This window comes from Mirounga leonina, unplaced genomic scaffold (genome assembly GCF_011800145.1).
Source record: "Mirounga leonina isolate KUSES-001 unplaced genomic scaffold, KU_Mleo_1.0 Mir_101664, whole genome shotgun sequence".
Taxonomy (NCBI): Eukaryota; Metazoa; Chordata; class Mammalia; order Carnivora; family Phocidae; genus Mirounga; species Mirounga leonina.
The window spans coordinates 10,316,141-10,338,534 of NW_023270175.1; the positions used below are offsets into that span (position 1 = coordinate 10,316,141).

At 41.7% G+C, this 22,394-nt stretch overlaps 1 protein-coding gene across 5 annotated transcripts in view; it reads left to right on the forward strand.

Annotated features, from left to right (window-relative positions):
* The window catches only part of DOCK11 (dedicator of cytokinesis 11), a 186,686-nt gene that overhangs the window by 152,438 nt on the left and 11,854 nt on the right, over positions 1 to 22,394 (forward strand). For all 5 annotated transcript variants that reach the window (XM_035007699.1, XM_035007720.1, XM_035007708.1 and 2 more), the window contains 4 exons: positions 5,115 to 5,221; positions 12,805 to 12,927; positions 16,858 to 16,971; positions 17,363 to 17,509. In XM_035007699.1, coding sequence (XP_034863590.1) covers positions 5,115 to 5,221; positions 12,805 to 12,927; positions 16,858 to 16,971; positions 17,363 to 17,509 — 491 coding nt within the window. The remainder of the gene's footprint in view (positions 1 to 5,114; positions 5,222 to 12,804; positions 12,928 to 16,857; positions 16,972 to 17,362; positions 17,510 to 22,394) is intronic.

The window sequence follows — 22,394 nt, forward strand, 5'->3', positions numbered from 1 at the left end:
AAGTCCAAAAACCCTACAATTAAGCAAAAATCAAGAATTATTCATCTCCATTATCAATCCTTAAGCTTTAAAAATATAAGACTGGACAAATAGCAACATATATATATATATATATATATATATATATATATATATATATTTTGCTGTGGTTTTTTTGGACATTAGCTTGAGGCAGCTAGCCTGAACACCAAACAGTGTGACATGTTTCGGTAAGTGTAAATGGTGCTTAAAAGCCTTTTTTTTTTATTTGACTGTAGTTGACACACAGTGTTACATTAGTTTCAGGTACACAAAATAGTGATTCAACTTCTCTATACGTTATGCTCTCCTCACCACGGGTGTAGCTCCCATCTGTCACCAAACAACACTATTACAGTACCAGTGATTACAGTCCTATGCTGTGCCTTTTATTCCTGTGACTTATTCATTCCATAACTGGAAGCCTGTATCTCCCACTCCCCTTCACCCATTTTGCCCGACCCCCATTTAAATACTTACTTCATGATCCCTTCGAGGTTTTTCAGAGTTTACCCTTCATAGACATCAGGGGGCCCCTCTCAGAGTTGGAAAAAATGTTTAGCATTTTAAACAAAACATAATGTCAAGTTTAGGAGTTTACATATTTATTTATAGGCTGCCATCTATTTTTAAACTTGGAAAATCCTACTTGCTTAAACTAGCAAAGCTGATTCCAAAATGATGACGGAAGTAAAATCCTCAGGGTTCCCCCCACCCTTGGCTTTAGTCATTCCGAGGATCCAGAACACCTTCTTTTGGTGATTAGCTGATTAAACTATGCTAGTTATACCAATGCGGACTACTAATTGAAAACACAAGTTAAAAACTTAATCCGTTAACCTGTTATCCAGTCTGAGAACTTCAGGATCTAGATAAGAGCTGGATATTTGCCCTGTAAATAAAAGTATACAGTTGAGTGCAGAAAAGAAAAAAAAAAAAGTTTTATTAACACTTAAAGACAGACTTACTTCACAAGAATAGTTGAGCAATTCCACAACCTTTCTACTGTTAAGTGTCCTTTGATCACGAAGACAAAGGGGAAGGAGAGTTAGTAGAAGGTATTTTAAATCTTTGACAGCTCAATTGCAAAAATTTTGCTTTCTCAAACTCCTATGCCATTTCTCTTGAAGTCATTATAAAGCACTTCTTTTAATCAAAATGAAATGAAATACTACCGACCAGCTCACATACTGAAGACAGATGTTCTCCTGTTTACAGTTTTTAAGGAAAAAAACTAGTTTGTCCATTGGGTGGTTGCCTAACAAGCAAAGGCTTGCACCGCCCCCCCCCCCCCGCTTTTGGGGGGCTGACTCCAGAAGACCAGCAATGGCCTATTTCTAGATCCTTTTTTTTCATGTTGCAGGCACCGAACTGGAAAGGGAAAGGGGAAGGAGACGTGCAGTTCTCCCTGCCACCCCCACCCCCACTTCTTTCAGTCAGCCAAAGCTCTTGCTCTTCCTACTAGAGGGATCCTAGGCATTATCATTCTCTTCCTTTTACGTAAGTTACCTCTAAGTGGTGATGCTTACTGGGTGTTGGTTACTCTTACCCCCACAGATATAAAATAGAAACCAGGCCTAAATGTCCCTATTTCTGTTTTATCTGAGAAGCCCCAAATATTCTAGATCTCCTTTGGAGGCTAGACTTTATGTACCTCTCCCTCTTCTCTTCCTGAGGGCAGGCACAACTGTTCTCTGCCCCCCCGGGGAAGACAAGAGTCAAGTCTCTGCATTCTCCCACCCCCACTTGGCGTCCAGGGTTCAACAGAGCTTCCGTCCTAGAGGGCTCCCCCAACAACCCACAAAAAGGAATTTCCTTTCCCATAGAGTCTGTTCTTTTCATTCCTTATAGGGTAATGTTGCTCCCTTTCTCAACTCTTTGTACCCAGGATCTGATAGCTTAAGTTCTGCAGGCTTTTTATTTCCCGATTCCTTACCAATCACAGCCTTTCCCCTCTTCTGCCCTCCTCTCAGGACTTTCAACCTCTTATCCTTCTTCTGACCAGCAGTCTTACTTTATCAAGGGTTGGACTGCTGCCCCATCCTCCAAACTCCTCCCCACTTTTTTTTTTTTCCCCTGGGATCACTTGTGCTCAGGGTAATGGTCTGTCCTTGGACCATTTGCATCTTGCTTTCCCTGGGACAGCAGTCAGGAATCGAGAAGCTATAGCTATGAAGGGCAAGGTCAGGAATCCAGGTTATATACCAGAAAGATCGACAGCAGACTCTTGAATACCACCTTCTGTAATGCTACACAGGGCTATGTGAGGTTCCTGAAATGCATGCCTCTCTTTGTTGGGGTATATACACTGGCCACTTCTAGATTCAGCAACTTGCTTCATCTGAAAATCTTTCCAGCATTTTAAAGACCCTCACAACCAAAAGGGTCCTCATATCATTGGATAGTTTGGTGGGTGCTAATAAATTAGGCAAACAAGGGGTTATAGTCTCCTCTAGGTAAAGTTACATCATCAGGCATAGAAATCAAGATAACACACTTAGTAAGAATAGTGGAATCCGAGGCTAGCAATCCATAACAGTAGGCTTTCTGCCAGATGAAGCAGACATCAAACTTCAAAGTGGGTGTTAACCTGTCAGTTTCTGAGAAAAAAAAAACAACATAATTTGCCCTCCTTCTACTTAAAATATATACCAGAAGACTCTCTCCCACGATGCTGTAGCCTCATCTGATCTCAGGCATAGGAGTGTGCCTCTTTTTGTCCTCCCCTAAATTACAGCATTCTAGAAGAATCCTAGATTTGGGAATCACTTAATAAATCTCAGAGCAGACAGGAATTTCTTCCCTAGTCATGGACCTAGCGGCCAGAGGCCTTCAGGGACTGATGGTTTTTCTCTGTCGAGGACTACACTCTATCGCTTTGCTCAAGTTTTGGGGGCCCTCTTCCCTCCTGCCTGGCTCTTGACTTCACAGAGGTGATCAAGTGGGACATTTTCTCCTCGATTTCAAAACATTCTCCTAATGCACTACCCAGAGAGTGGCCGATCTGAGACCTGTTTGTTACTGGTCCACAGCAAGGTAAGGAGTATTATCCTAAATGTAAATCAGCTATGTCACTGGGCATATTTAATTCAGTGGACATTTGTTCGCCCGTAGACTTCCTCAAAGAAGGAAAAGATGTATTGATTTATGTTCTGGTGCCAGTTCCTTATCTTGTTGTGGTCCAGCGCTTTGAATAGATTGCTCCTAGAAGTCTATCACAGACCATTTGAGGCATGCTTATCTTCAGAAACGGAGTGTGTCATGCCCTATCTTCAGTGTCTTTTATTACCTAATTTCTTTGCACAAAAATGGCCCTAAAGTCCATTGGGTCAAAGTAAATCTCATTTTCATTTCTGCTTCTCCTTCCTTCACAGAAATCCACTGACTGCCCCCAATGTGTTTCTCCATTCTTGAAGAAGGACTTCAGAATGACCCCATCTTCCCTCACCCGAATTCTGTCTCTCTCTCTGATTCTCTCACAGAACCATGGTGCTTACTTGATAACTCACGCTCCATCAAGCCTCTTACCGGATGGCCTATGTCCAGTTAGCTTTCATTTAGACAAGAGGAGTTGGCAAAATCCAAGCCCCAATACCTGACCTTTTTTTTTTTTTTTGGTACCAGAATTCTGAGAAATCTCCTAAATATGAAGTCTGACTCTCTTTTAAGTCTTCCTTCTTTTTCCCCCCAACCTCTAACCTCGGGAAGCTTTCCAGCGCTTTAGCTGTGAGTAGATCATGCTTTCTAAGCACCACTGTTCTAGAGGGTGTAGAACAATAGATTGCAACAGTTTTTATTCGCTTGTGACCAGCCACTTTTCACTGACTAGCAGATTCTTTTATAAGGAGCCTGGATTTCCCGTAACTCTTAAATTACAGCCCACTTACAGAAGGGTAAATGAAGGCAGCCACGACAAGAGCTGCTTGGACATGTTCCCCTGTCCAGAGTGTGTAGGGCAGCCGCGTGGCCTGCCTTCTCTACCTAGACTCTCGCTTGACAGGAACCATTTGGTCCACGATCCTACAGCAGCTGTTCTCAGCTTGGGCTCACTTGCTGCTTCCCAGGGGCCCAGCTGTATCCTCACTTACTCTGCCAGCTGGCAACAATTGTCCAATCTTGGAAAAGCCCATTTATTTATTGGTAGCTTTGGTCGTTAATAACTCATTCAACACTCCCTATACGCTAGGTTCTGTTCTAAACACTTTGCATTTCCTTTAATTCTCACGAAGTAGCTGTTCTCTCTGTTTTACAGCCGATGAAACTTTTTACGGTTCTAGAGAGATGAGCATGTCTCGAATCACGCAATTAGTGATAGACCTGAAGCCCTCGAACTCCGAAAGCTCCGATTCTCCCAGTGCCTGCCCCTTTTCTCCAAGGATGCTTCAGCCCTGCCATATGTTCTCTCTTTCTGCCTCTCTTACAAGTCCTAGGCTAGGCTTCCTCCAATGACCCACTTCCTTTTCCAGTTCTACAGTGAAATTAGGAACTAGAAATGGTTACAAAAGTTTATTCTCTGGGGCGCCTGGGTGGCTCAGTTGGTTAAGCGACTGCCTTCGGCTCAGGTCATGATCCTGGAGTCCCGGGATCGAGTCCCGCATTGGGCTCCCTGCTCGGCAGGGAGTCTGCTTCTCCCTCTGACCCTCCTCCCTCTCATGTTCTCTGTCTCTCATTCTGTCTCTCTCTCTCAAATAAATAAATAAAATCTTTAAAAAAAAAAAAGTTTATTCTCTGGTTACCTGAAAAGTACATGCCCTCCTTGATTAGGGGACAAACGAGAAACATACAGGATCAAGGTGTTAGATGACACTAGGGAAGCATTGCCTTTACTAGCCATTGGAGATGATGCAGAGTCCAAGAAGGAAACTTACTTGTTGGTAACTTGAGCTCGCATTTTGGGGGAAAAGACTGGTAAAATGTGTAGTAGTTGGGAATCATTTGTAAAATTCTTTACAGACTGAAAATTGCACATAGGATTTTTGATCGGCACAAAAATATCTGCGTTTGTTTTTAAGGGTAACCAGTCCCTGTAAAGCTGTTATTTACAAAATGCTTTTTTTAAAAAAATAAATTCCTTTCACTGCTTTCTATTCATACAGAATTATTCCCTAATGGATGTTCAGCCTTCAAGAAAATTACTCCCAATATAGATGAAGAAGGAGCAATGAAAGAAGATGCTGGAATGATGGATGTCCATTATAGTGAAGTAAGATTCCAGGGCCTGCAATGCCAGTTATATAAATTTAACTTCTTAAAATTCATATTAAAAAATTATTACAGCTAACTTAATTGGGAAGGGAACTAAGGACCAATGAACTGTAAGCATGAAAACTGCCCAGGGCAGAGATGTCCCTATTTGGAATGTGGAACCCTGCCTCTGGAACTGTTCCTATTGTCTGGCTTTAGAGAGGTGATATTTATCATCTTCAAATAACCATCCCAGTAACCAGATCAGGGTCAACATGCTTTGGAAAAATTTCCATAAAAAATATAGCTCACAGTGTAACAGCTAAGCAGAGTATGCATAAGAGTCTTTTTAAAAATGGAACATTTCTGCTGTAAACTTCATAAGGATACCGAACGGCTTTGGTTGTCAGTCAACAAATATTTATTGACTTAGGAGCAAGGCTCTGGAGCTGGTGATGTAGGCGCTATAAAATAATTAGCGAGGGCCAAACCCTGACCTCCAATGTCTACCTACACGGAATGCGAAAAAAAAAAAACAGAACAAAACAAGACCAGGCCATTTGAATAATACACACAGTGGACTGTTCCATGGAAAGTCAAAGGTGAGAGAGATGCCTTTGAGCTGAGGTAGAGCAGCGAGCTGTGATTAGAGAGGGGTGGGGTGAAGAAAGAGGACACCACGAAGGCGGTCTAACAGAGAAGGAGACCAGCAGGGACGAAAGCTACGAAGTGGGAAAGCGTAAGGCATCGGGGCAGTAGAATGGATCCTTTTGGCTAAACCCAGTTGGGTTCACAGAGAGAAGTAGTTGAGGTCAGATTTTTGAGAAACTTTGAATGTTTGGGCTTTATCCAGCAGAATGTTGAATTGCTCTCAAAGTTTTGGGGGCAGAACAATGGCAGGATCAAAGCAAGGAAGAGGAGAGGGTAATTTGGCGGTAACGTGGGAGCTAGAGAGAGGGCTGCCCAGGAGTCCAGGAATGAGGCAGTCAGGGCCAAAACCCACCTGCTGACAGAGTCACGAAACACTACGAAGAAAGGAGGAAGGCCTGCTGGCTGTGGGAAGGGAAGAGTCAAAGGTAGCTCTGAGCTTTTGGGTTTGGATGTCCAGAAAAACTACAGGTGGATGATTTTCCAGGGAAGATGATGAATTCCGTTTTTGACGTGTGTTGAATTTGAAATAGGAATGTATCAAGATGGAAATAACTGTCAGGCCATTAGAAGTTTGGAACCAAATCTGAGGAGAGAGATCAGGGTTGGAGAGCCACATCTGGAAGTCATCTGTGTGAGAACCAAAGCAGAGTGAGGAGGGGAGATAACATAGCCAGTGGAAACCAGAGAACCAAAGACTGAACCACGGAGAAGTTTGCAAAGAATGGGAAGATGAAAAATGAACAAAAACAGAAATTTAAGGGTTTGTAGCTCCATAGAAATACATTGTTTAGAGTTGTATTAAGAAACGTAAGCAATCAGGTTGAAGTGACAGAGATATACTTTATGAATTGGTTTTTTTTTAAAGATTATATTTATTTATTTGTCAGAGAGAGAGACAGAGCACAAGCAGGGAGAGCGGCAGGCAGAGGGAGAAGCAGGCTCCCTGCTGAGCAAGGCAGCTGGTGTGGGGCTCGATCCCAGGACCCTGGGATCATGACCTGAGCCGAAGGCAGCCGCTTACCCAACTGAGCCACCCAGGTGTCCCGAATTATTGTTTTTTTTTTTTTTTAATACAAGACAATCTTAAGTTAGCTCTCGTTCATTTAGCTAAAATGACATGCCTAGAAGCTTTAACTATTTCTATATGGGTCTCTTGCCTCATCAGTAACATAAAGACAATACCATCCTGGTCACTTCAAAATAAATGTGAAAGCTCTCTTGGCTCATTAAGTACCACACAAATGTCACACTTGATGGTTGACCTACTTGACAGTGACGTTACCTTTTACCCCAGAACCGAGAAGAGTAGATATTTACAGCATGCTAGAAACTTGAATTTTAATTCCAGCTCAATTCTTGACTGTGAAGCCTTGGGTAAGTTAATTCACTTTTTTTTGGTCTTAGTTAGACTTAAATGATTTTCCAGAGACTTCCAGTTGTTATGGGCTGCCAGTGGAAGGACTCAGCGGAGTTCACGGAAGATAAATGGTTGAGCACAACTGAAGTTATATTCTTGTCTTCCAAATAACAGCTTCATCTTATTCACAGAAGTAGCCTTGAGGCTGACCCTAATACTTTCAAGGAGAGTGGCAACATTTCTTATTAGTCAAGAACTATAATCTGTTTTCTATGTAAACACATTTGTTGGAACTCTTGTGTGTTCTACAGTAATAGTTTATACATTTTATTTGATGTATACCCATAGAATCATGTTCAAAAATAGCCTTCGTATGTTTCAGCTTATGGAAGAAGGCTTCGTCCTCATGCCCGAGCCAAAGGAAAAATAACTGACACTGATTTATGAGCTTTATTGAAATGAAAAGTACAAATGGTTGTCTCTTTAGTGCCTGTATTTAAATATATGAATTAAACCAATAATAATGAAATTAATTTGTTTCTAAAACTGCTTTCCTGACCTTTGATTTGCAATAGTTTTTAGTTTTAAAAAGATTTTATTTATTTATTTGTCAGGGAGAGAGAGTGAAAGAGCGTGCACAAGCAGGGGGAGCAGCAGAGGGAGAGGGAGAAGCAGGCTCCCTGTGGAGCAGGGAGCCCAATGCGGGACTTGATCCCAGGACCCTGGGATCATGACCTGAGCTGCAGGCAGATGCTTAACCGACTGAGCTACCCAGGCGTCCCATGATTTGCAGTACTTTTTAAGGATGTAATTAACACATTCCTAAGTGAACAGTTTGATGAATTTTGACAGTTGTATACATCCGTGTAACTTTCCAGCAGAAACAAGAAATAGAATATATCCATTCTCACAGAAGGTTCTCTTATGCCCATCTCTAGTCAGTCTCCCCTCCCCACCACCTAATTTCTATCACTGTAGATTACTTTTGCCTGTTTTGGTGTCATAAAAATGGAATCCTTCACTCCATTCAATACATACCCTTCTGTGTCTGGCTTCTTTTGCTTAACCTAATGTTTTTGAGATACATCCATGTTGTTGAGTATATCAAAAGTTTGTTCTTTTTCGTTACTAAATAGTATTCCATTGTATTGATAACTGATTTTTTTTTTTTTTTAACCCATTCTCCTGTTGATGAATTTTGGATTGTTTCCAGTTCGGGGCTGTTACGAATAAGGCTGCTCTAAACATTCTTATCTATGACCTTTCATTATTCTTGGGTAAATAGCTAGGAGTAAAATTGCTGGATCCCAGGAAAGTTGTGTATTTAATCTTACAAGAAATTGCCAAAGAGTTTTTCAAAGTGGATGGACCATTTTATACTTCCACCAGGATTGGACGAGAGTTTCAGTTGCTCCACATCCCCACCAACATCTGATGTGGCTAATCTTTTTTTTTTTTTTTTTTTGCCATTCTATTAGGCATGAATTGGTATCTCATTTTGTTTTTAATTTATATTTTCCTTTTTTTTTTTTCAATAGTCTCCACACTGGGCGTGGAGCCCAACACAGGGCTTGAACTCACGACCCTGAGATTAAGACCTGAGCTGAGGTCAAGAGTTGGACGCTTAACCTCCTGAGCCACCCAGGCGCCCCATTATTTATATTTTCCTAATAACTAATGATGTTGAGCACTTTTTCATGTGCTTCTTTGCCTTTCATCTATCTTCTTTTGTGAAATGTGTGTTCAAGTCTTTTGCCCATTTTTAGAAATGGCATTGTTCATTTTTTTATTGTTGATTTGTAGGCATTTTTTTAATATATTCAGGATATAAGTTCTTTGTCAGATATATGTGGTGCAGATTTATCTTTGATTTGTTTATTCATTTCTTAATTTAGTCTTTTATTGAACCAAAAGTTTTGGTTTTGACGAAGCCCAATTTACCATCTTTAGTGGTTTGTTCTTTTTGTGTCTGGTCTGAGAAATCTTTGCTTACCTCAAGATTGCAAATGTATTGTCTTACATTTTTTTTTAAGATTTTATTTTTAGGTAATCTCTGCACCCAACGTGGGGTTCAAACTCACAACCCCGAGATCAAGAGTCGCACACTCCTCTGACTGAGCCAGCCAGGCGTCCCTTACCTTTTCTTCTATAAACTTTGTTTATAAGTTTTATATTTAGGTCTGTAATCTGAAATTCATTTTTGAGCATGGAATTAGATAGAGGTCAAGGTTGAAAGCAGATATTTAGATGGTTCTCACCATATGGGGGAAAATGAAACTTTCCTTTTGCCTGATTGAATTACTTGGCACCTTGGTCAAATTTTAGTTCTTTATATGTGTGCAGCCTATTTCTGGACTCTGTTCTGTAGCACTGACCTATTTGTCCATCTTGATATGAATATTACACCATCTTGATTACTCTAAGTTTATAAGTCTTGAAATCAGGTAGTGTTAGCCCTCCAGCTTTTTTTTTTTTCCAAGTCATTTTGACTATTCTACATCCTTTGAATTTCCATATAAAATTCAGAATCCTCTTTTCTGATTTCCTCAAAATAGCCTGCTGGAAGTTTTTTGGGGATTTTGTTAAGTTTACGTGGAGAGTGGCAAGCTTAACAATGTTGAATCTTTCAGTGAACCTTTATTTTGGTCATCTTTCATTTCTCCCAGCAGTATTTTGTGATTTTTCAGGGCTTTGCTGGATTTATTGTCTTTTGCTAGATTTATTGTTAGATAATTGATGTTTTGCTGCCACTGTAAATAGTATTGCTTGATTTCTTTTTCAATTTATTGTTGCTAATATATATCAATACAATTGATTTTTGTATGTTGATCTTACGATCTCCCACCTCGCTAAATACGCATATTCGTTTTAGTGGTTTGTGTATTCCTTAGGCTTTTCTATGTACACAGTCATGTCATCTGCACAGACCGTTTTACATTCGCCAATCTATATGCCTTTTCTCTCTTTTTGTTGCCTTGTTTCACTGGCTGGCACCTTCAGCATCATGTCGAATTCAAGTGGTGAGAGCAGGCATTTTGACTCGTTCTCAAACTTATGAGTGTTCAGCCTATAGGTTTCTTGTAGATGCCCTTTATCAGATTGAGGAAGATCCCTTCTCCTTCTTGTTTGCTGAGAGTTCTTTTTTAATATCATGAAGGGATGTTGCATTTTTTCAAGTGCTTTTTCTGTATCTATTGTTGGAGGTACCAGTTTTCTCTTGTATCCTGCTTTGTTCTATATATTACAGTGGATTTTTCTTCCCTATTATAAACCAGCTTTACATTTCTGGGACTCACTAGTTTGTAAAAGATTTTTAATTCCCCCAAAGTCCTTCCTTCCCACTGTTGCTAGAAATTTTAATTTGGCATTAATGACTAAAGAAACCAATATAAATAAGATACTGTTACTACTCTTGAAGAGTCACAGCCTATTTGGAAAGTCAGATACATAGATAATGGGCAAGTCGAGGGATGTATATCCACCCAATGAATTCTCAGAGCAGGATAAAAGGTTATCTAGTGTCTTGCTGGTCTGTATTGATTAGGAGAAGGATCCCAGAAGAGGTGATACCTAAGCCGTCTTAAAGGGGTTAACCAAGTGAAGCGGTGTAAAGGGCAGAGGGCATAGCATGAACAAAGGCACAGAGTGAGGGCAGGGAAACTACTAGTAGCTCATTGTTGTTGGAGCATAAAGTACAAGGCTGGGCATGGTGAATGATGAGATTATAGAAGCATCAGCCAGACTATTGCAAGCCTCGTGTGCCAAATGAAAGAACTTGTCCTTTGCTCTGTGAAAGAAGGGGCAGCCATGATGAGATTTTAAGAAGGGGAGAGGGACGTGGTCCGGTTTGCCTTGGAATCCGAAGCCTACGGCAGATAGATTTATAAGTGTCGAGGCTGGAGGCAGGAAGACCAATTAGAAAAAAATGACATGGTCTTAAACTTTAGCAGTGAGAGTAGAAGTGGAGGAAGAGTCAGATTTGAGAAATATTTAGGTAGTCAAACTGGCGGAAGTTGGCAACGAGCTGATGAGAGGATGAGTGGAGAGAGAGCACACTGGTTCTCCAGGGCTGCCGTAACCGAGGGCACCCACGTATCGTCTCACAGCTCAAGCATCTAGAAGTCTGAAATCAAGGTGTCAGCAGACCATGTTCCCCTCTGACACTGTGGGAACAATCTTTCCTCACCTCTTCCTGGCTGGTCTCTGGCGTTCCTTGACTTGGAGCTGTGTTACTCCAGACTCTGCCTCTGTAGTCACGTGGGGTCCTCCCTGAGTCCCCGTCTTCTTGTGAGGATCCCAGCCATATTGGATTAAGGGGCCACCGTACTCCAGTATGATTGTGCTGTAATTAATTAATTAAATAAGGTGACATTCTGGCCTTCTGGTAACTGGGGGTTAGGACTTCAACATCTCTTTTTGAGGGACACCCTTGAACCCATTCCAGGAGCTGAGTCAAAACTACTCTTAAGTTTTCTAGCTCAGGGCTCATAGGGTGTTGACCCGGCTGACTAGGAAAAACCCAAGTGAAAGAACCAGTTTAGGAAGAAGTTGAGTTCAAAATTGCTAAAGGGCATACAGGAAGAGCCGTTTTAGCATTCAGTTCTGTAAATCTCAAGAGCATGTCTTCGAGATAGAAACAAGCTGTTAAGACTTAGGGCTAGCCGCAGTAATGGGCTTCATCTTCTTATTGTTGAGAACATGAGATGGTGGGTCATAAAATAATTTGTCGCAGCTGTTATCATTCTGGCACAGTCAGAGATCTCTATCTTGAGCTATTATCCTCTCAATCTCCCCAGTTTTAGGGCCAACAGTCAGGAAGGAAGCATTCTTTACCAAAAGCTTCATTTTCATAAACATCCATATCGCTAACACAAGAGCTTGAAAGTTGTCAAATCCTTTTTTTTTTTTTAAGATTTTATTTTATTTATTTGACAGAGAGAGAGAGAGACAGCTAGAGAGGGAACACAAGCAGGGGGAGTGGGAGAGGGAGAAGCAGGCTCCCGGCCGAGCAGAGAGCCCGATGTGGGGCTCGATCCCAGGACCCTGGGATCATGACCTGAGCCGAAGGCAGACGCTTAACGACTGAGCCACCCAGGCACCCCGAAAGTTGTCAAATCTTCTTAAGACTCTGTTATATTCTGTGTAAATATAACTTCAGTATAAAAAAAAACAACAATGAACATTCATCAGCTTAGTGGGGTTTATCCCATCAGACCTTCATTCGTTCTCCCATTTGGAACAAACAATGTCTCTGTAGTCACGTGGCGTCCTCCCCGAGTCCCCATCTTCTTGTGAGTATCTTAAAGATACTCCTTAATGGGTGACATTTGTAAGTACAGTTAACATCTTCATTGTGTGAGTGAACAAAATAAATAGGTACACTTCACTATGGTCAGGGATTACTCTCATATTTTTAAGAAGGGTTTCCATTTCAAATATTTCAAGTATTTGAATTAGAAAATAGAGTTACATAAGCCCTACTCCTTCGGTGCACGTTCTGTTTGTTCTCTGTGAACTTGAAATGGTTCAGGATTTATTTGCCCAGAACTGTCAAACCATCTCTAATTCCTGATTGCATTTTGCTCTTAATGCAGGAAGTGTTGCTGGAGTTGCTAGAACAATGTGTGGATGGCTTATGGAAAGCAGAACGTTATGAAGTGATTTCTGAGATTTCCAAGTTGATCATTCCAATTTATGAGAAACGTCGTGAATTTGAGGTAGGTAATTTAAACATTTGCATCATTGGCTTCAACTACATTTTATTTTGGTCTTGGGAAAAAAAACAGTCATGTAGTTATGTCACTATCCCTCTACTATGTGTCCTCTCAAAATTAGAAGGTTCATTGTATTATGGCATTTGTATTTTATTATAGAATATAGATACTTAACTGTGTCGTTTTGACACATTCGTCCAATTTGAAAGTTCCTATCCTTCAAAATCCTGTGAAATCCTAAAATGAGAATTCTACCTTACATTCATATACATTTTCCAAATGAAATTAAGGGTAAAACATCTAAAATATAAGTTTAAATTTTGATTATGTAAGTGGTTCTTAGAACATTTTAATCTAGCACTTCCCCCCCCCTTTCCCCTCAGGGCATAAAAAATTCAGTGTTGTCTTCACCAAACCTTCATGGAAAAAAGCTACTGAATTTCCATGTTGCTCTGAGAAGAGGCATAGGCCTAGCCTATTCTCTGCAATTCCATGAGGAGACCAAAGGTGCTGGCAGCTGAGAATGGGGGAGGTAATTAAGACACTAGTAATAGTCCTGCCATGAGTTTTTCCAGTTTAGTCTGCCAGCCAAAGCTGTTGGTAAAGGGTAATTAATAAAGGCTAGTAGTGGGGCGCCTGGGTGGCTCAGTCGGTTGAGTGTCTGACTTCAGCTTGGGACGTGATCTCAGGGTCCTGGGATCAAGTCCCATGTCCGGCTCTCTGCTCAGCGGGGAGTCTGCTTCTCCCTCTCCCTCTGCCCCTCCCCCTGTTGGTGCTCTCTCCGTGTCTCTCTCAAATGGATAAATAAAATCTTAAAAAAAAAAAACAGACTAGTATATAATGAACACCTGTTGCCAACCTCACTGAATAGGAATGTTTTATATTCAAGTCTCTGAGTCTGTATCATAATTTCTACCCCTGCTGTGCTGGGAAGGGGTGATTTAGGATTCAAGCCCCCCCACCCTTTCCTTTAAAGCAAAGCCATTTATTCTTACATATAGCAAGCACGCTCTCATTGTTGAAGAAGTTTCCCAGAGGGGAAACACATACATTTAATATCATCTGCATAGTGTTCTGATCTCTGCTTCAGACTGGCTCTGGTCCAACTCACTTTTTTTTCCCAGGATCTAGGCCTTTCTCTCTTTGCCATACTTTTGGTGTATATGGGACATGCCTGAAAAACCATAATGGAGTTCAAGTGATTCTATGAATAAGCAAGAGATGAATAATTAAACCTAGGTCATAGAGGTGGCAAAGAATAGCCCATGAGACAAGAAAAGAAATGGCAGGGGTGTCTGGCTGGCTCAGTCCATGAAGCGTCTGCCTTCAGCTCGGGTCATGATCTCAGGGTCCTGGGATCGAGCCACATGTCAGGCTCTTTGCTTGGTGGGGAGCCTGCTTCTCCTTCTCCCTCTCTCAAATAAGAAATAAAATCTTTTAAAAAAAGAAAAGAAATGGCATTGCTCCTTTTCTCATAGCATTACATCCTAAGAACCTTTGTAAAATGTCCATAGTACCTACTTTCTTACTAGCTTGAAGATCAGGCTGTTAGAAACCCAGGGAGCATTTTGCTCCTCAATTAACTAACAGGGAAGAAAGAAAAATACATCTTCTCTACACGTGAGAGGAAACGGTATTTTCTTTTCTTTTTTTTTTTTAAAGATTTTATCTATTTATTTTGACAGAGAGAGACACAGCGAGAGAGGGAACACAAGCAGGGGGAGTGGGAGAGGGAGAAGCAGGCTTCCCGCGGAGCAGGGAGCCCGATGCGGGGCTCGATCCCAGGACCCTGGGATCATGACCCGAGCCGAAGGCAGACGCTCAACGACTGAGCCACCCAGGCGCCCCGGAAACGGTATTTTCTATAGGGACACTACTCCTGTTTCCCTGGAGGCTTGTAAAGGTCTGTGCAGATCCCCTGGCGTTCTACACGAGGTGTAGTCGTTGTTTCTAGGACACTGATGTATAATTTTTCACTGTATCTTTATGGGATGGGCTGAAAAGTATCCGAGATAACAGCCATAAAGATAAGGAAAATTTCCCTCCAATTGAGCTCAACTGTTTCTGTGCTCCCCTTTTTTATTGAGGTGAAATTCACAGAACATACAATTAGCCATTTTAAAGTGTACAATTCAGGATCATTCAGTGCATTCGTGATAGTCCAAACCCACCACCTCTCTCTAGTTTCAAAACATTCTCATCACCCCAGGAAAACACCTCCTACCCACAAAGTAATCACTCTCCGCCTCACCCGCCATTCCCTGGTAACCACCAATCTGCTTTCTGTCTCTCTGGATTTGCCTATTCTGGATGTGGCATAAAAAGGGATTAATAAAGATGTGACCTTTTGGGGGTGCCTGGGTGGCTCAGTTGGTTAAGCCACTGCCTTTGGCCTAGGTCATGATCCCAGGGTCCTGGGATTGAGCCCCGCATCGGGCCCCTTGCTCAGCAGGGAGCCTGCTTCTCCCTCTCCTCCCTACTCATGTTCTCTCTTGCTATCTCTCTCTCTCTCTCAAATAAATAAATAAAATCTTTAAAAAAAAAAAGATGTGACCTTTTGTGTCTGGCTTCTTTCACTTAGCATAATATTTAGAGGTTATTCCAAGTTGTAGCCTGGATCAGAGCTTTATTCCTTTTTATGGCTGAATGATTTTCCATTGCATGGATATGACACAATTTGTTTATCCATGCATCCATTGGCAGACCTTTGGGTTGTTTTCACCTTTTGGCTATTATAAATAGTTGCTGTTATAGACATTCGTGTGTAAGTTTCTGTGTGGCCATATGTTTTCATTTATCTTGGGTATATACCTAGGAATGGAATTGCTGGGTCATAGGATAATTCTTTGTTTAACTTTTTGCATAACCACCAAACTGCTTTCCCTTTTACCTTCCCACCGGCAATGTATACATTCCACATTCTGAACAATGCTTGTTGTTTTGGGTTTTTCATTAAAGCCATCTTAGTGGATGTGAAGTGTTATCACATTGTGGTATTTGATTTGTACTTTCTTATGACCAATGATTTTGAACATCTTTCTATGTGCTTGTTAGCCATTTGCGTGTCTTCTTTGGAGAAATGTCCATTCAAGACCTTGGCCCATTTTTAAATTGGGTTGTTGGTCTTTTTGTTGTTGAGTTGTGAGAGTTCTTTTTTTGTTAAGATTTTTTTTTTAAAGATTTTATTTAGAGAGAGAGAACATGAGCATGAGCGGAGGGAGGGGCAGAGGGAGAGGGAGAAGCAGACTCCCCGCTGAGCATGGAGCCCGACAAGGGGCTCGATCCCATGACCCTGAGCCGAAATCAAGAGTTGGACGCCCAACCGACTGAGCCACCCAGGTGCCCCTGAGAGTTCTTTATGTTTTCTGATAGTACACCTTTATCACATCTGTAATTGGCAAATATTTTATCCCATTTTATAGGTTGTCTTTTCACATTCTTAATAATGTGAAAATAACCTACTCCCTTTTTCTGGGTGCTCTTTGAAAACTTCTGTAAGCTTGTATAAAAGCAGTCCTCACTGAGGCATATACTCATTTTTATATCTGCTTTTTTTATTTTAATTTAAAATTTTAAGATTATTTGAGAGAGAGAACGTGAGTGGCAGGGAGGGGCAGAGGGCAGAGGGAGAAGCAGACTCCCCTCTGAGCGGGGAGCCCTATGCAGGGCTCAATCCTATGACCCCGAGATCATGACCTGAGCTGAAGGCAGACGCTTAACCGACTGAGCCACCCAGGCGCCCCTCTACCCTTAGACAACATGGTTGAGGAATTTTGTCTAATTGTGACAAAGGGGCAGGGACCCCAACAAAACCATTTTGAAAAGGAAATAGCATTGCTTCCCCAAACCTCCCCCCCCAACCCAGTGCATGTATCTTAGCCATTTAGTAATGAACCAAAAGACAAAGCTGATTTGTATATTTTCCTTTTTCAGAAACTTACTCAAGTTTATAGAACTCTTCATGGAGCTTACACAAAAGTTCTAGAGGTTATGCATACAAAAAAAAGACTTTTAGGAACTTTCTTCAGAGTTGCCTTTTATGGCCAAGTAAGTATACTTCCGTTCATAAAGTTGTTTTTCTTTTTAAACATTCACCTTTGAATTATTAGATTGCTCTAGCCGCGGGTACTGGTTCTTGGAGTGTGTCTAGATAGAGGGCTGATCACAGCAGGCCAGGAGGCTCTGTAAGTGTAAAGTTCACTTTGGTTTCCATATCTAAATCCATTAGGTCAGAGTACAACATAGAAGATTTGTCCCTATGATGGCGAATTTGAAAATTCTTACTTATTTGAAGTTAAAAGAGTGAATACACGCCACGTGGCTTTCAGTACTATTTAAAATGTATTTCAAATATATTATTGCTAGCTATTTTGTACACTTTCTTTAAGTGCTGTGCTTGCTCAGACTATAAGTGATGGTGTGTTTCACTCTACAATAGTCTTTCTTTGAAGAAGAAGATGGGAAGGAGTACATCTATAAAGAACCAAAGCTCACCGGCCTCTCAGAGATTTCCCTGAGACTTGTGAAACTTTATGGTGAAAAATTTGGCACAGAGAATGTTAAAATAATTCAGGATTCTGACAAGGTAACATATACCCTGCATTTCGAAATCATTGTGAGTTCCAAACGTGGTACACTGCTGACTTTTTCCTTTTTCAGCTGGTGGGGAAGAAGTATGGAAATAGAGCCTGTCCAGATAGTGAAAGAAAGGATGGGGGTTTTGGAGTCAGAGCAGGATTCAAATCTCCATTCTCTCTCTCTCTTTTTTTTTAAAGATTTTTATTTATTTATTTATTTATTCATTCATTCATTCATTCATTCATTCATTCATTCATTCATTTGAGCATGAGAGAGAGATTACGAGCAAGGGGCTCCATCCCAGGACTCTGGGATCACAACCTGAGCCGAAGGCAGATGCTTCACCGACTGAGCCACCCAGGTGCCCCAAATCTCCATTCTCTTGCCATTTGCTAGCTAGGTGACCATAGGGAAGTTACTTAACTTCTCTTGTGCCTCATCTTTCTCGTTAGTAAAATGGAGATAATAGTGCATTTCCTTCTAAGCTATCCTTAGTTCAGTAGTTACATGTGCAATGAAGTAAGTTTAGGAGAAATCCCTTGGCCTTGCTCTGAAGGTTACCCATCCCACCAGGCCCTGCCAGGCCAGGATGAAAAAGGTTCCAGCAAGAGAGGCTCTTTCCTAGAGATGCATCGTGTCCCGTAGGTGACATTTGCGGAAAGCACAGTAGGAATGCCTGACCGTTCCTAGTCGCCATAGATGTGCCCAGAATGAGAGCTGGTGGTTAGGGCAGTGCGGGATCTGCAGGCCACAGCGATATTTATGGAGCGACGAGGGTGCAGGCGACTTAGCAGCTAATAGACAGTGTCGCTAGAGCGAAAAGCTCCCGGCCATAGTAAAGACACTTCACGGTCCGTCATGAAAATGATCTCTTCACTTTGTAGACTTAGCTCGTCTCCCACGGAGATGGTTTTACCTTGACTCTGTGCCCGAGACATTTAAAAGTAGATATGCTGGGCGCCTGGGTGGCTCAGTTGGTGAAGCAACTGCCTTCGACTCAGGTCATGATCCTGGAGTCCCTGGATCAAGTCCCGCATCGGGCTCCCTGCTCGGCGAGGGGTCTGCTTCTCCCTCTGACCCTCCCCCCTCTCATGTGCTCTCTCTCTCTCTCATTCTGTCTCAAATAAATAAATAAAATCTTTAAAAAAAAATAAAAAGTAGATATGCTGGTGGGTTCCAAATTCATTAATATTTGGCACCAGCCCTCTACTTCCTTCTTTATCAGTGTCACTATTTTGTGTTGTTTTATTCAGTTAAGACAACAGAAGATTTTACCTCCCTGTAGCCAGATAGTTTCAGGCTCGTTGCCACACGACTGATACTATAAATGGGAAGTTAATGGAAAGCCAGGCTTGCTGAGCAACATGCAGTTTTCTGCTTTATTTTGCCCCTGAACACTCGGCGAGCCGGTGCTAGGGACCGACCACTCTCAGGCAGGTGGACTCCTGGCATTATTTGTATGCACAATATGTGAGTCATTCTCCATTGGCAACAGACATCATAAGCACTTGCTACTTTGAAAGTCCTTATTTCTTTCTTAATGTGTGCAAATTAAGATTAAAAACACTCTTCTATCTTGCCAAAGAACAAAATCTGCTTAAGGACACAGTTCGAAGAGCCGCTTGGCAATATTTTCCAATATTTTAAACATACATTTCCCTGGACCCAACAATTTCACATTTAAGGGTTTTTTTTTTTTAAAGGTGGGGGAGGACAGAGGGGGAGGACAGAGGGAGAGGGAGAGAGAATCTGAAGCAGGCTCCATGCCCCCAGCATGGAGACCAATCCGGGGCTCGCTCTCACTACCCTGAGATCATGACCTGAGGCTAAATCCAAAGTCAGACGCTTAACCCATGGAGCCACCCAGGCGCCTCTCGTGTTTAGGATTTTATTCTGTAGGTGTACACTACGATAAAGATGGATGATGAAAGGTGTTCATTGCTGCAAAGTTTATATAGCAACCTGGAAGCAATCTAAATGTCCATATGGCTAAAGAAATGGTGTTATCCACACGATGGATATAGTAACCTATGTGTTAAAAAAAATTGACATAGATTTAGAAGTGTTGATTTGAACCTGTTAAGATATATATATATTTTTTTAAGATTTTATTTATTTATTTGACAGAGAGAGACACAGCGAGAGCAGGAACTCAAGCAGGGGGAGAGGGAGAGGGAGAAGCAGGCTTCCCGCAGAGCAGGGAGCCCGATGCGGGGCTCGATCCCAGGACCCTGGGATCATGACCTGAGCTGAGGGCAGACACTTAATGACTGAGCCACCCAGGCGCCCCTGTTAAGATATATTATTGAGGGGGGGAAAGTGAGGTGCAGGAAATCATGGATAGGATGATCACATTGGTGTAAAAATTGATATTCACAATAACTTGTATATGCTTAGGAAATTTCAGGAATGATACATACAAAATTGTTAACCATGCTTACCCCTGAGAAGAGGGACTAAAGTCTTACATGGCAAGAAATTGTTGACTTTTCATGTATACCCTTGGGTACAGTTTGAACGTTTTACCATATACATATTTTACTTTTATAAGGTTAAAATCAGGCTTGACCTCTTTTTTATTTCCCTGCTATATTTTGTCTTAGCCTAGATAATTACCTCAGCCATCTCCTGAGGGCCCTTAAGAGAAATCTCACTTTTTTTTTTTTTCCCCTGAGTCTAGTTGACACACAATGTTACATTTGTTTTAGGTGCCCAACATAGTGATTCAACAAGTTTATACCTTAATGCTGTGCTCAGTTGCAGCCCCCACCTGTCACCATACAATGCTATTACGGTATCATTGACTATATTCCCTATGCTGTACCTTTTATTCCCATGACTTATTCATTCCATAACTGGAAGCCTGTACCTCCTTCTCTCCTTCACCCATTTTGCCCATCCCCTACCCCTCCTCCCCTCTGGTAACCATCAGTTTGTTCTTTTTGTTAAAGATTTGTTTATTTATTTATTTATTTATTTATTTGAGAGAGAGAGAGCACACAGAGGGAGAGGAAGAGGCAGACTCCCCGCCAAGCAAGGAGCCCGACACAGGGCCCGATCCCAGGACCCTGGGATCATGACCCAAGCCGAAGGCAGACGCTTAACCGACTGAGCCACCCAGGCGCCCCCTGTTTGTTCTCTGTAGAGAAATCTAGCTATTTACTAGGAGAGAAAAGAAGGTTAAAGCTTCTGGAGAAATAGGCTTTTAGATTTTTATGTAAGATCAAATAGAATGGGTTTGGAGAAGTTAAGAGATGCTAAGAAAATTTCTATCACCTAGCCATCCTCCAGTTTCTGTGGAGAAAAAAAGGATATAGAGACTGTTCCCCGAGAGGTTTTTGTTGTCTTTTTTTGATTGTTTGTTTCAATTTTTGTTTTCTACACCAAACACGAAAAAGGCCTATCATAAATTGCAGTGACATTGACAAAGTCACCAACAGCCAAGGCCCAAGTCAGAGTGAGTTGGGAGAACACTGAAAGAGGGGCCTGGGCATAGTTTCAGGTTAGTGGGGAGACTGATGGAGGGGAGGGTATCCAGGGCCCACAGATGGAATGTCCAGCAGGGACAGCTCTGAGATTCGCTTCCAGCAGGGTAGCTTCTTAACATGGAATTTTGGCTCTTCGTGAAATGGTCCATAACTACCATAATTTCTGTCTCTGGAAGAGAACCATTCTGCTTTCCTGTGGTCCCTTTGGAGGACCAGAGGACCTAAGATAGGATTAATGTCATCAAGAGTGCCCACTCTTAGAATGTCAGTCACTTCTTGTGGATGTACAAATTGGTAAGCTTTTCTGTAGGGTAACTGTGTCGTATATATCAAAATCCTTAGTACCATGTAAATCTAACAAAGCAACTTCTAGTAATTTACGCTGCGGAATAAATCAGAAAATCATGCACATAGTTTTAAATGTAAGGATGTTCATCAGAGTACTACTTGCAATTGCAAAACATTGAGAAACAACCTAAGACTCTATTGATGAGGGACTGATCCAATAAATAGTGTCTATCCATATATCCATTCAAAGTCATGTTAATGACCAGGGCGCTTGGGTGGCTCACTTGGTTAAGCATCTGCCTTTGGCTCGGGTCATGATCCCAGGGTCCTGGGATCAAGCCCCGTGTTGGGCTCCCTGCTCAGTGGGGAGTCTGCTTCTCCCTCTCCCTCTGCCCCTCCCCCCTGCTTGTGCTCTCTCTCTCTCTCAAATAAATAAAATCTTTTTTTAAAAAAGTCATGCTAATGACCATATAGAACTATAATAGCTATGTTTTTTGTTAAACATAACATAAAATTTACTATTTTGACCATTTTTAGGTATACAGTTCAGTGGTGCTTCCAGCACCATCTTGGAAAAAAGCGGCAAAAATGGGCATTCTTGCTTTGTTCCTGATCTTAGAGGAAAAGCTTTCAGTCTTTCAGCATTGAGTATAATGTTCACTGTGGGTTTCTCATAGGGGCCCTTGATTGGATTGTGGAAATTCCCTTCTGTTCCTGGTTTGTTGAGTATTTTTTTTTTAAAGATTTTATTTATTTATTTGACAGAGACAGCGAGAGAGGGAACACAAGTAGGGGGAGTGGGAGAGGGAGAAGCAGGCTTCCCGCTGAGCAGGGAGCCTGATGCGGGGCTCGATCCCAGGACCCTGGGATCATGACCTGAGCTGAAGGCAGCCGCTGAACCGACTGAGCCACCCAGGGGCCCCGAGTATTTTTATTATGAGAGATGTTGAGTTTTGTCAAATGCTTTTGCTGTGTCAATTGGGATGATCATGTAGGTTTTTTCCCCTTCTTTCTGTTTATGTGGTGTATTACATTGATTGATTTTTATATGTTGAACCATCCTTGCTTTCCAGGAATAAATCCTACTTGGTCATGGCATATAATCCTTTTAATATG